Raw genomic sequence first — 12,328 nt, 5'->3', positions numbered from 1 at the left:
GACAACTCAATGTTCAGGTCTGGCCGAACAGGTAAAAAAACCTTCAGGTACCAGGGCAGTACCCGGACCCCATTCACTTGAATGGGGGGCCCGAACATCCACTGTTTAGCATGCTGTCATATGCAAACGCTGCTTCTGATGGGTAGTAAAATCACCGCCAATCAGACAGCCATAGTTCCACGCTGACAGCGTGAGCCCGCAGTTGTGATCGGAGGTGTAAAGTTTACCTTCGGTCACTGGTGATGGCTGATGGGACTACTGCTCCTGTCGCCCGCTAATAAAAGTGAGAGCAGGAGCTGCTGATGGGAGAATTCATCAGCCACCGCTTGCACGCTAAATAAGTAACAAACAGCATGGGTTCCTCTTGTGTTTTTGATAACCATCCAGGCAAAACTCACAGCTAGGGGCTACAAACCTCAGCATTAACAAGGCTGGTTATCAAGAATAGAGGGGGTCCCCATGCTAAAAATAGCCGCTCGCAGCCACCCAGAAAAAGGCGCCACTATTGGATGCACCAATTCTGGCACTGTGCCCTACTCTTCGCTCTTTCCCTGTTGCAGAGGCAAGTGGGGTTGATGTCACCTTTTGTATTGTCAGGTGACATAAAGCCCACAGGTTAGTAATGGAGAGGCGTCTATAAGACCTATCCATTACTAATCCTATAGTTATATTGTAAATGGACGCGCAGCAAGAGTAAAGTCCCTTATTTGAAATGAAAACAAAACACATTTTTCCTTTTTAATACTAATACTCACCTGATGCCCATTCCATTGAAGCCCTTGTCTCCTGCAATAAAACAAATAAAAAAAACAACAATATCCTCACCTGTCTGCCCTTCTGTCCCACGCTGTAATCCATGTGTGGGGATTAATAGTTTTCAACCTAGATGGTGCCAAGATGTGAGAATACCATCCCCCAGCTGTCTTCTTTAGCAGGACTGGTTGTCAAAAGGGGGGGGGGGGAGGGGGGCCTTGCCATTTTTTTATTGATTTATTTAAATAATTAAAACAGCGTGGGGACCAATCTTTTCTAGCCAACCTTGCTGAAGCTGACAGCTGAGGGTTGCCTGGCTGGTTATCAAAAATACAGGGGAACTCACATTGTTGGTTTTTTACTTACAGCGCAGGCACCGATTGATGAATACTCTTATCAGCCGCTCCTGCTCACTGGTATTAGTGGCAACAAGCATAGGCTGATGGGAGCTGTAGTCCCATCAACCGACACCAATGACGGGAGGTAAACGTTATACCTCTGATCACAGCTGCTGGCTCACACTGCCATTTGACATTGTGGGAACATACACATGACAAACACCCGGTGTTTGGGGGGGTGAACCCGAACAGTAACATGAACTTCATGGTGAAACCCGTGTTCAGTGTCCATGCCCAAACAGTAGGTGTTCGGTACGGACGCAGAACTTTACTGTTCAGGTTCGCCCATCTCTAATCAAGTCTACAGAAAGCAGCCCAGCAGACACATTGCTGGAATCAGGGTCTCTGTCTCTACATCATTCTGATTCCAGGTTTGGTGGCAAAAACCTGGTGGCAGATTCCTTTTTAAAGAGGTTCTCTTGGAGTAGAAAAAAAAAAAAAAAAGACCCACTGCAGGTTTTGTAACTCCTTCGTCTGATGGGGTTGTCTAAACTGTTTAGGAAACAGGCTTCTGGTGCTTTCTGGGTGGGTGAGCTTATTTCATCCGCTACAACTATGTCTACTTAGTCTTTGATTTTTTGGTATCACTCTATATCTGGCATCCTTAGCTATCATCATGTTGTTCTCTGATTTTTCTGACTAAAACATAATATATTTTATCCTTAGAGGTTGTCCAATATTTTTTTTTTTTCATTGCTGACCTATTGTTAGGATAGATCCACAATTTCTGATCGGTCTGGATCTGACACCTGTCCCCTCTGCTGATCACCTGTTTTGTGTCGGCATCCGCCAGCTGGAACTGCTCTGTTTCTCTGTCCCCCGTGACGGCACCACAGAGAGGGGATCCGCCCACCAAGGACATGAAACCTACAGATAAAAAGGTGGTACCTCTCTCCCGCATCAGTTTGGTTTCCTGTCCTTAATGGGAGACCCACAGAAGCCTACCTCGATTCGTCGTGGGATTCCGTGGCCAATCAGTCTGATCCAGGCAACGGGGGTCTACTTGCCTAGGCTGGGGCGGTGACACGAGGCACCACCGCTGGGGCTAGTAGGCCTCTAGGGTGCGTGGGGAGAGGTGGCATGGAGGAGTCGCGGCTGCCTCTCCAGGTAAGAAACTGCGATGCAACAGCAATATCCCGGCGGGAGTTCCTCTCGGTAAGGAGGCGGTGCCAGTCCCATTATGTGGTAGCCGCCTCCCAAAAGCGTAAGCCTGCGCACCTGGGGCCTCCCGGGAGCTCCGGGGTCCAGCATACACACGCGCCGATGCGCGGTGGCATCTTGGGGGCGGTCCCACTATGGTGGCGTTCTCAGCGGCTCTGCGCATGCGCAAGACCCGATCGAGATTTCACGCATTGCATTACTGGGGGCAGTTGCTGCGCATGCACGGGCAGTAATTCGCGCCAACCCTACTATTTAAGGAGTACAGCCTTAGGTCAAAATGCTTCCGATGGAGCTCGACCAGCATTCCCCTAGTATGAGTGACCTGGAACCGAAGGGATCTCCTATATGTAGATCCTCACCGCAGCAGCAGAAACGACGGCCACAAAAAATACAAGCTTCTCATCACAAGGAGGCCACCGGCAAAGACGCTCTGGATCACAGCATAGCAAAGGCTCTAGTGCTGCTGTAGTGGCCCGGGCAGGGTACTGCACATCTGCTTCCTATTGATATCAATAGGAGGCGGATGTGCATCCCTGCTGCGGCTACTACAAGAAGACGGAGCAGCTCCACAATCATGCAGTTCCGGACGCTGACACAGAACCGCTGATCGACAGCTGTCTGAACCCAACCGATCCGATGATATAGTGTTGGACAACCTCTTTAATTATTCAGTTGAATTCTTGCTGCTATTTGTGCCTCACCCATTTGCTTCTCCTTTGTCTAATGTGCTCATTGTTTTATTTTTAATCTATTTGAATTACATTGTCTGTGTGATAAATGTAGGTCCCTCTGTCTTATTAGGTATTGATAATTCTCTGGGACTTACCACAGTGCCAGCAGTTAAGTTAAGATTCCTGTATAACTTGATAATGCAAAGTGGGTTTTTTTTTGTTTTTGTTTTTTCTATTCTGTATAGTTTTTTTCAATCTTCTCGTTTGCTACTTGTGGTGGATACAGTGGAAAAACTAGTTTACGTCTGTTCTGCAATAAGACTGAAAATATAACTATCGAAGCCTCATTTGGGTATCCTTTTAGGTAAGTAATATCGGACTGGTATTGTGTGTTTACCAGTTATGATGTGTGCATATAATGTCTTGCAAATATTCTAGGGACAGCCCCAAGCTAAGGTCTTGGGTACATGGCAGAGCTGCAACAGTGTCCATGGTGGATAACGCGAATATATATATATATATATATATATATATATATATATATATATATATATATATATATATATATATATATATATATATATATATATATATATATATATATATATATACACACACACACACACACACACACACACACACACACACACACACACACACACACACACACACACACACACACACACACACACTTACTTTTCTGGGAATAGTAACTAACTGGTTAGTTATAGCGCCTCACTTCTCTCATTTTCCCATCATGTCTTTTCCTCCCTCGCATCTGTCATTTTGACCTCAGACCTGTCATTTTCCCCTCAGTATATACCTGTATGTAATCTCCCCTGCGTATATTATATACATGTCATCTCCTCATGTGTATATAGCATGTACCTGTATCATCTTGTGTGTGTGTGTGTGTGTGTGTGTGTATAGCATGTACCTGTGTCATCTCCTCGTGTTTAGCATGTACCTGTGTCATCTGCTCGTGTGTGTAGCATGTACCTGTGTCATCTCTTCGTGTATATAGCATGTACCTGTGTCATCTTCTTGTGTGTGTGTGTGTGTGTGTGTGTGTGTATAGCAAATACCGGTGTCATCTCGTCGTGTGTTTAGCATGTACCTGTGTCATCTCGTGTGTGTGTGTGTGTGGCATGTACCTGTGTCATCTCCTCGTGTGTGTGTGTGTATATAGCATGTACCTGTGTCTGTGTATAGCATGTACCTGTGTCATCTTCTTGTGTGTGTGTGTGGCAAATACCGGTGTCATCTCCTCGTGTGTTTAGCATGTTCCTGTGTCATCTCCGTGTGTGTGTGTGTGTGTGTGTGTGTGTGTGTGTGTAGCATGTACCTGTGTCATCTTCTCGTGTGTGTGTGTATAGCAAATAGGGTGGTTATTAATGGAGTACACTCGGACTCGGTCGCGGTTAGCAGTGGGGTACCACAGGGGTCAGTATTGGGCCCTCTTCTTTTTAACATATTTATTAATGACCTTGTAGGGGGCTTTCAGAGTAGAATTTCAATATTTGCAGATGACACTAAACTCTGCAGGGTAATTAATACAGGGGAGGACAATTTTATAGTACAGGATGATTTATGTAAACTAGAAGCTTGGGCTGATAAATGGCAAATGAGCTTTAAAGGGGATAAAGGTAAGGTCATGCACTTGGGTAAAAGTAATAAGATGTATAACTATGTGCTTAATTCTAAAACTCTGAGCAAAACCGTCAATGAAAAAGACCTGGGTGTATGGGTGGATGACAAACTCACATTCAGTGGCCAGTGTCAGGCAGCTGCTACAAAGGCAAATAAAATAATGGGATGCATTAAAAGAGGCATAGATGCTCATGAGGAGAACGTAATTTTACCTCTATACAAGTCACTAGTTCGACCACACTTAGAATACTGTGTACAGTTCTGGTCTCCGGTGTGTAAGAAAGACATAGCTGAACTAGAGCGGGTGCAGAGAAGAGCGACCAAGGTTATTAGAGGACTGGGGGGTCTGCAATACTAAGATAGGTTATTACAGTTGGGGCTGTTTAGTTTGGAAAAACGAAGACTAAGGGGTGATCTTATTTTAATGTATAAATATATGAGGGGACAGTACAAAGACCTTTCTGCTGATCTTTTTAATAATAGACCTGAGACAGGGACAAGGGGGCATCCTCTACGTCTGGAGGAAAGAAGGTTTAAGCATAATAACAGACGCGGATTCTTTACTGTAAGAGCAGTGAGACTATGGAACTCTCTGCCGTATGATGTTGTAATGAGTGATTCATTACTTAAATTTAAGAGGGGACTGGATGCCTTTCTCGAAAAGTATAATATTACAGGTTATATATACTTAGATTCCTTGATAGGGCGTTGATCCAGGGAACTAGTCTGACTGCCGTATGTGGAGTCGGGAAGGAATTTTTTTCCCCAATGTGGAGCTTACTCTTTGCCACATGGGTTTTTTTTGCCTTCCTCTGGATCAACATGTTAGGGCATGTTAGGTTAGGCTATGGGTTGAACTAGATGGACTAAGGCTACTTTCACACTAGCGTTTTTTTCAATACGTCTCAATGCGTCGTTTTGGCTAAAAAAACGCATCCTGCAAAAGTGCTTGCAGGATGCGTTTTTTTTCCCATTGACTAACATTAGTGACGCATTGACACACGTCGCAACCGTCGTGAGACGGTTGCGGCGGTCCGCCGGGAGCAAAAAACGTTACATGTAACGTTTTTTGCTGCCGATGGTCCGCTTTTTCCAACCGCGCATGCGCGGCCGGAACTCCGCCCCCACCTCCCCGCACCTCACAATGGGGCAGCGGATGCGCTGGAAAAATGCATCCGCTGCCCCCGTTGTGCGGCGCAGAGAACGCTAGCGTCGGTAACCTACGCTAGTGTGAAAGTCTTCCTTCAACCTTAAGGCTATGTGCAAACGTCAGGATTTCTGGTAGAAATTTTCCTGACAAAAACCGGACATTTCTGCCAGAAATCCGCATGCGTTTTTTCCGCGATTTTACCGCGTTTTTTATGCGGTTTTTTTTGCGTTTTTTCCCCAATGCATAGAATAGCAGGAAAAACGCGAAAAAAAACGCAAAATTAATGAACATGCTGCTTTTTTTTACCGCGATGCGTTTTTTTCGCGGAAAAAACGCACTGTGCACAAAACATTCAGAATGCATTCTAAATGATAGGATGCATAATGTATGAGTTTTTATCGCGAAAAAAACGCGAAAAAACCTGAACGTGTGCACATACCCTTATAACTATATACTATACTAGCTGAAGAGCCCGGCATTGCCTGGGCATAGTAAATATCTGTGGTTAGTTATAGCACCTCACTTCTCTTATTTTCCCATCACGCCTCTCATTTTCTCCCTCACACCTCTCATTTTCTCCCTCACACCTCTCATTTTCACCTCAGTATATACATGTTTGTCATCTCCCTTATATATAGTATACACCTGTAGGTCATCTCCTGTATATAGTATACACCTGTGTCATCTCCTGTATATAGTATATACCTGTATGTCATCTCCTGTATATAGTATATACCTGTATGTCATCTCCTGTATATAGTATATACCTGTATGTCATCTCCTGTATATGGTATATACCTGTATGTCATCTCCTGTATATAGTATATACCTGTATGTCATCTCCTGTATATAGTATATACCTGTATGTCATCTCCTGTATATAGTATATACCTGTATGTCATCTCCTGTATATAGTATATACCTGTATGTCATCTCCTGTATATAGTATATACCTGTATGTCATCTCCTGTATATAGTATATACCTGTATGTCATCTCCTGTATATAGTATATACCTGTATGTCATCTCCTGTATATAGTATATACCTGTATGTCATCTCCTGTATATAGTATATACCTGTATGTCATCTCCTGTATATAGTATATACCTGTATGTCATCTCCTGTATATAGTATATACCTGTATGTCATCTCCTGTATATAGTATATACCTGTATGTCATCTCCTGTATATAGTATATACCTGTATGTCATCTCCTGTATATAGTATATACCTGTATGTCATCTCCTGTATATAGTATATACCTGTATGTCATCTCCTGTATATAGTATATACCTGTATGTCATCTCCTGTATATAGTATATACCTGTATGTCATCTCCTGTATATAGTATATACCTGTATGTCATCTCCTGTATATAGTATATACCTGTATGTCATCTCCTGTATATAGTATATACCTGTATGTCATCTCCTGTATATAGTATATACCTGTATGTCATCTCCTGTATATAGTATATACCTGTATGTCATCTCCTGTATATAGTATATACCTGTATGTCATCTCCTGTATATAGTATATACCTGTATGTCATCTCCTGTATATAGTATATACCTGTATGTCATCTCCTGTATATAGTATATACCTGTATGTCATCTCCTGTATATAGTATATACCTGTATGTCATCTCCTGTATATAGTATATACCTGTATGTCATCTCCTGTATATAGTATATACCTGTATGTCATCTCCTGTATATAGTATATACCTGTATGTCATCTCCTGTATATAGTATATACCTGTATGTCATCTCCTGTATATAGTATATACCTGTATGTCATCTCCTGTATATAGTATATACCTGTATGTCATCTCCTGTATATAGTATATACCTGTATGTCATCTCCTGTATATAGTATATACCTGTATGTCATCTCCTGTATATAGTATATACCTGTATGTCATCTCCTGTATATAGTATATACCTGTATGTCATCTCCTGTATATAGTATATACCTGTATGTCATCTCCTGTATATAGTATATACCTGTATGTCATCTCCTGTATATAGTATATACCTGTATGTCATCTCCTGTATATAGTATATACCTGTATGTCATCTCCTGTATATAGTATATACCTGTATGTCATCTCCTGTATATAGTATATACCTGTATGTCATCTCCTGTATATAGTATATACCTGTATGTCATCTCCTGTATATAGTATATACCTGTATGTCATCTCCTGTATATAGTATATACCTGTATGTCATCTCCTGTATATAGTATATACCTGTATGTCATCTCCTGTATATAGTATATACCTGTATGTCATCTCCTGTATATAGTATATACCTGTATGTCATCTCCTGTATATAGTATATACCTGTATGTCATCTCCTGTATATAGTATATACCTGTATGTCATCTCCTGTATATAGTATATACCTGTATGTCATCTCCTGTATATAGTATATACCTGTATGTCATCTCCTGTATATAGTATATACCTGTATGTCATCTCCTGTATATAGTATATACCTGTATGTCATCTCCTGTATATAGTATATACCTGTATGTCATCTCCTGTATATAGTATATACCTGTATGTCATCTCCTGTATATAGTATATACCTGTATGTCATCTCCTGTATATAGTATATACCTGTATGTCATCTCCTGTATATAGTATATACCTGTATGTCATCTCCTGTATATAGTATATACCTGTATGTCATCTCCTGTATATAGTATATACCTGTATGTCATCTCCTGTATATAGTATATACCTGTATGTCATCTCCTGTATATAGTATATACCTGTATGTCATCTCCTGTATATAGTATATACCTGTATGTCATCTCCTGTATATAGTATATACCTGTATGTCATCTCCTGTATATAGTATATACCTGTATGTCATCTCCTGTATATAGTATATACCTGTATGTCATCTCCTGTATATAGTATATACCTGTATGTCATCTCCTGTATATAGTATATACCTGTATGTCATCTCCTGTATATAGTATATACCTGTATGTCATCTCCTGTATATAGTATATACCTGTATGTCATCTCCTGTATATAGTATATACCTGTATGTCATCTCCTGTATATAGTATATACCTGTATGTCATCTCCTGTATATAGTATATACCTGTATGTCATCTCCTGTATATAGTATATACCTGTATGTCATCTCCTGTATATAGTATATACCTGTATCTCATCTCCTGTATATAGTATATACCTGTATGTCATCTCCTGTATATAGTATATACCTGTATGTCATCTCCTGTATATAGTATATACCTGTATGTCATCTCCTGTATATAGTATATACCTGTATGTCATCTCCTGTATATAGTATATACCTGTATGTCATCTCCTGTATATAGTATATACCTGTATGTCATCTCCTGTATATAGTATATACCTGTATGTCATCTCCTGTATATAGTATATACCTGTATGTCATCTCCTGTATATAGTATATACCTGTATGTCATCTCCTGTATATAGTATATACCTGTATGTCATCTCCTCCTGTATATAGTATATACCTGTATGTCATCTCCTCCTGTATATAGTATATACCTGTATGTCATCTCCTCCTGTATATAGTATATACCTGTATGTCATCTCCTCCTGTATATAGTATATACCTGTATGTCATCTCCTCCTGTATATAGTATATACCTGTATGTCATCTCCTCCTGTATATAGTATATACCTGTATGTCATCTCCTCCTGTATATAGTATATACCTGTATGTCATCTCCTCCTGTATATAGTATATACCTGTATGTCATCTCCTCCTGTATATAGTATATACCTGTATGTCATCTCCTCCTGTATATAGTATATACCTGTATGTCATCTCCTCCTGTATTAGCCCTCGTTCACACGTTATTTGGTCAGTATTTTTACCTCAGTATTTGTAAGCTAAATTGGCAGCCTGATAAATCCCCAGCCAACATGAAGCCCTCCCCCCTGGCAGTATATATTAGCTCACACATACACATAATAGACTGGTCATGTGACTGACAGCTGCCGGATTCCTATATGGTACATTTGTTGCTCTTGTAGTTTGTCTGCTTATTAATCAGATTTTTATTTTTGAAGGATAATACCAGTCTTGTGTGTGTTTTAGGGCGAGTTTCGTGTGTCAAGTTGTGTGTGTTGAGTTGCGTGTGGCGACATGCATGTAGCGACTTTTGTGAGATGAGTTTTGTGTGGCGACATGCGTGTAGCAACTTTTTGTGTGTCGAGTTGCATGTGACAGGTTAGTGTAGCAAGTTGTGTGCAGCAAGTTTTGCGCATGGCGAGTTTTGCGCGTGGCGAGTTTTATGTGTGGTGCCTTTTGAGTATGTGCAAGTTTTGTGTGAGGCAACTTTTGCATGTGTTGCAACTTTTGTGCATGTGGCAATTTTTCTGCGTGTGCAAGTTTTGCGTGTGGCGAGTTTTCCATGAGGTGAGTTTTGCACGTGTGGAGAGTTTTGAGCGGCGAATTTTGTGTTTTGACTTTTATGTGGCGAGGTTGGTGTATGTGTGGTGAAATGTGCGCTGAGGGTGGTATATGTGTTCGAGCACGTGGTAGTGTGTAGCGCATTTTGTGTGTGTTCATATCCCCGTGGTGGTGTGGTGATTATCCCATGTTGGGGCCCCACCTTAGCAACTGTACAGTATATACTCTTTGGCGCCTTCGCTGTCATTCTTTAAGTCCCCCTTGTTCACATCTGGCAGCTGTTAATTTGCCTCCAACACTTTTCCTTTCATTTTTTCCCCATTATGTAGATAGGGGCAAAATTGTTTGGTGAATTGGAAAGCGCGGGGTTAAAATTTCACCTCACAACATAGCTTTGACGCTCTCTGGGTCCAGACGTGTGACTGTGCAAAATTTTGTGCCTGTAGCTGCGACGCCTCCAACACTTTTCCTTTCACTTTTTCCCCATTATGTAGATAGGGGCAAAATTGTTTGGTGAATTGGAAAGCACGGGGTTAAAATTTCACCTCACAACATAGCCTATGACGCTCTCGGGGTCCAGACGTGTGACTGTGCAAAATTTTGTGGCTGTAGCTGCGACGGTTCAGATGCCAATCCCGGACATACACACACACACACACACACACACACACACACACACACACACACACACACACACACACACACACACACACACACACACACACACACACACACACACACACACACACACACACACACACACACACACACACCTTTATATATTAGATAAATACCTGTCATCTCCTCGTGTGTGTGTATAGCATGTACCTGTGTCATCTCCTCGTGTGTGTGTGTATAGCATGTATCTGTGTCATCTCCTCGTGTGTGTATAGCATGTACCTGTGTCATCTCCTCGTGTGTGTGTGTATAGCATGTACCTGTGTCATCTCCTCGTGTGTGTGTGTGTGTGTATAGCATGTATCTGTGTCATCTCCTCGTGTGTGTATAGCATGTACCTGTGTCATCTCCTCGTGTGTGTGTGTGTGTATAGCATGTACCTGTGTCATCTCCTCGTGTGTGTGTGTGTGTGTATAGCATGTACGTGTCATCTCCTCGTGTGTGTGTGTGTATAGCATGTACCTGTGTGTCATCTCCTCCTGTATTAGACCTCGTTCTCACGTTATTTGGTCAGTATTTTTACCTCCGTATTTGTAAGCTAAAACTTGGAGTAAAACAGAGGAAAAGTTTATTAAAAACACGTCACCACTTATATATTTTCCTCCCACTCGTGGTTTTGGCTTATAAATACTGAGGTAAAATACTGACCAAATACTGAATGTGGCCTTATACACAGCCTCCACCTGCAGCGCCTCACTCTTCTCTATACACAGCCTTAGGGTATGTGTCCACGGGGCGTAATGGCTGCGCTTTGGACGCAGCGGATACCCCGCTCCGTCCAAAGTGCCGCCCCCCTTTGTAGGCGCGGTGATTCTGGAAGTGTTCATTGAACACAGGTGGAATCGCCACATCCTATACATAGGACTTTGGTATTTATCTTGTGGAGGCGGAGCATAAATAGACATGCTGCGGTCTAGAAAGACGAGCTGCATGTGTGTAAATGCATGGCCGCCAGATGCGGCCATACGCTTATAGTGGAGATGGGATTTCATAAAATCCCCTGCACTATGCTGTAACATCTGGCCGCTGTGGCTGTACGCAGTGTCCAATCTGCAGCAAATCCTGATGTAATACGCCACGTGGAAACATACCCTTCTACTGCAGCAGCACCTCACTTCTCTCATTTTCCCCCTCCCATCTCTATCCATGAGGATCCTCCCTTTCCATTGATGTCATGCCTCAGAGGAGCAGCTCCAATCTAGACACAACGGAGCTAGATGTGGCCTGTGCCGACTATGCGGAGTGGGCATGGCTCCACTCACTCACTATATTATAATTTTATTCCATACAATATGCCAATTTAACGCACTTTGCTGCTCTGTATAGTGATTTTAGATTAACATAATTGGCAACAATAAAGCATACATTTGCCTTATTGTTGGGGTGTGACTCATGGACTGTTTAAGTGCTTTTATATTTTGCAAAACTAGGAA

The 12,328-nt window shown here is 41.9% G+C and overlaps 1 protein-coding gene across 1 annotated transcript in view; it reads left to right on the top strand.

Annotated features, from left to right (window-relative positions):
• Positions 1 to 12,328, top strand: part of SYPL1 (synaptophysin like 1) — a 27,175-nt gene that overhangs the window by 1,257 nt on the left and 13,590 nt on the right. The window contains exon 3 of the mRNA XM_077264768.1: positions 3,229 to 3,347. Within this exon, the coding sequence (XP_077120883.1) occupies positions 3,229 to 3,347 (119 nt within the window). The remainder of the gene's footprint in view (positions 1 to 3,228; positions 3,348 to 12,328) is intronic.

This window comes from Ranitomeya variabilis, chromosome 5 (genome assembly GCF_051348905.1).
Source record: "Ranitomeya variabilis isolate aRanVar5 chromosome 5, aRanVar5.hap1, whole genome shotgun sequence".
Lineage (NCBI taxonomy): Eukaryota > Metazoa > Chordata > Amphibia > Anura > Dendrobatidae > Ranitomeya > Ranitomeya variabilis.
This window is presented reverse-complemented; position numbering and strand designations above follow the sequence as displayed.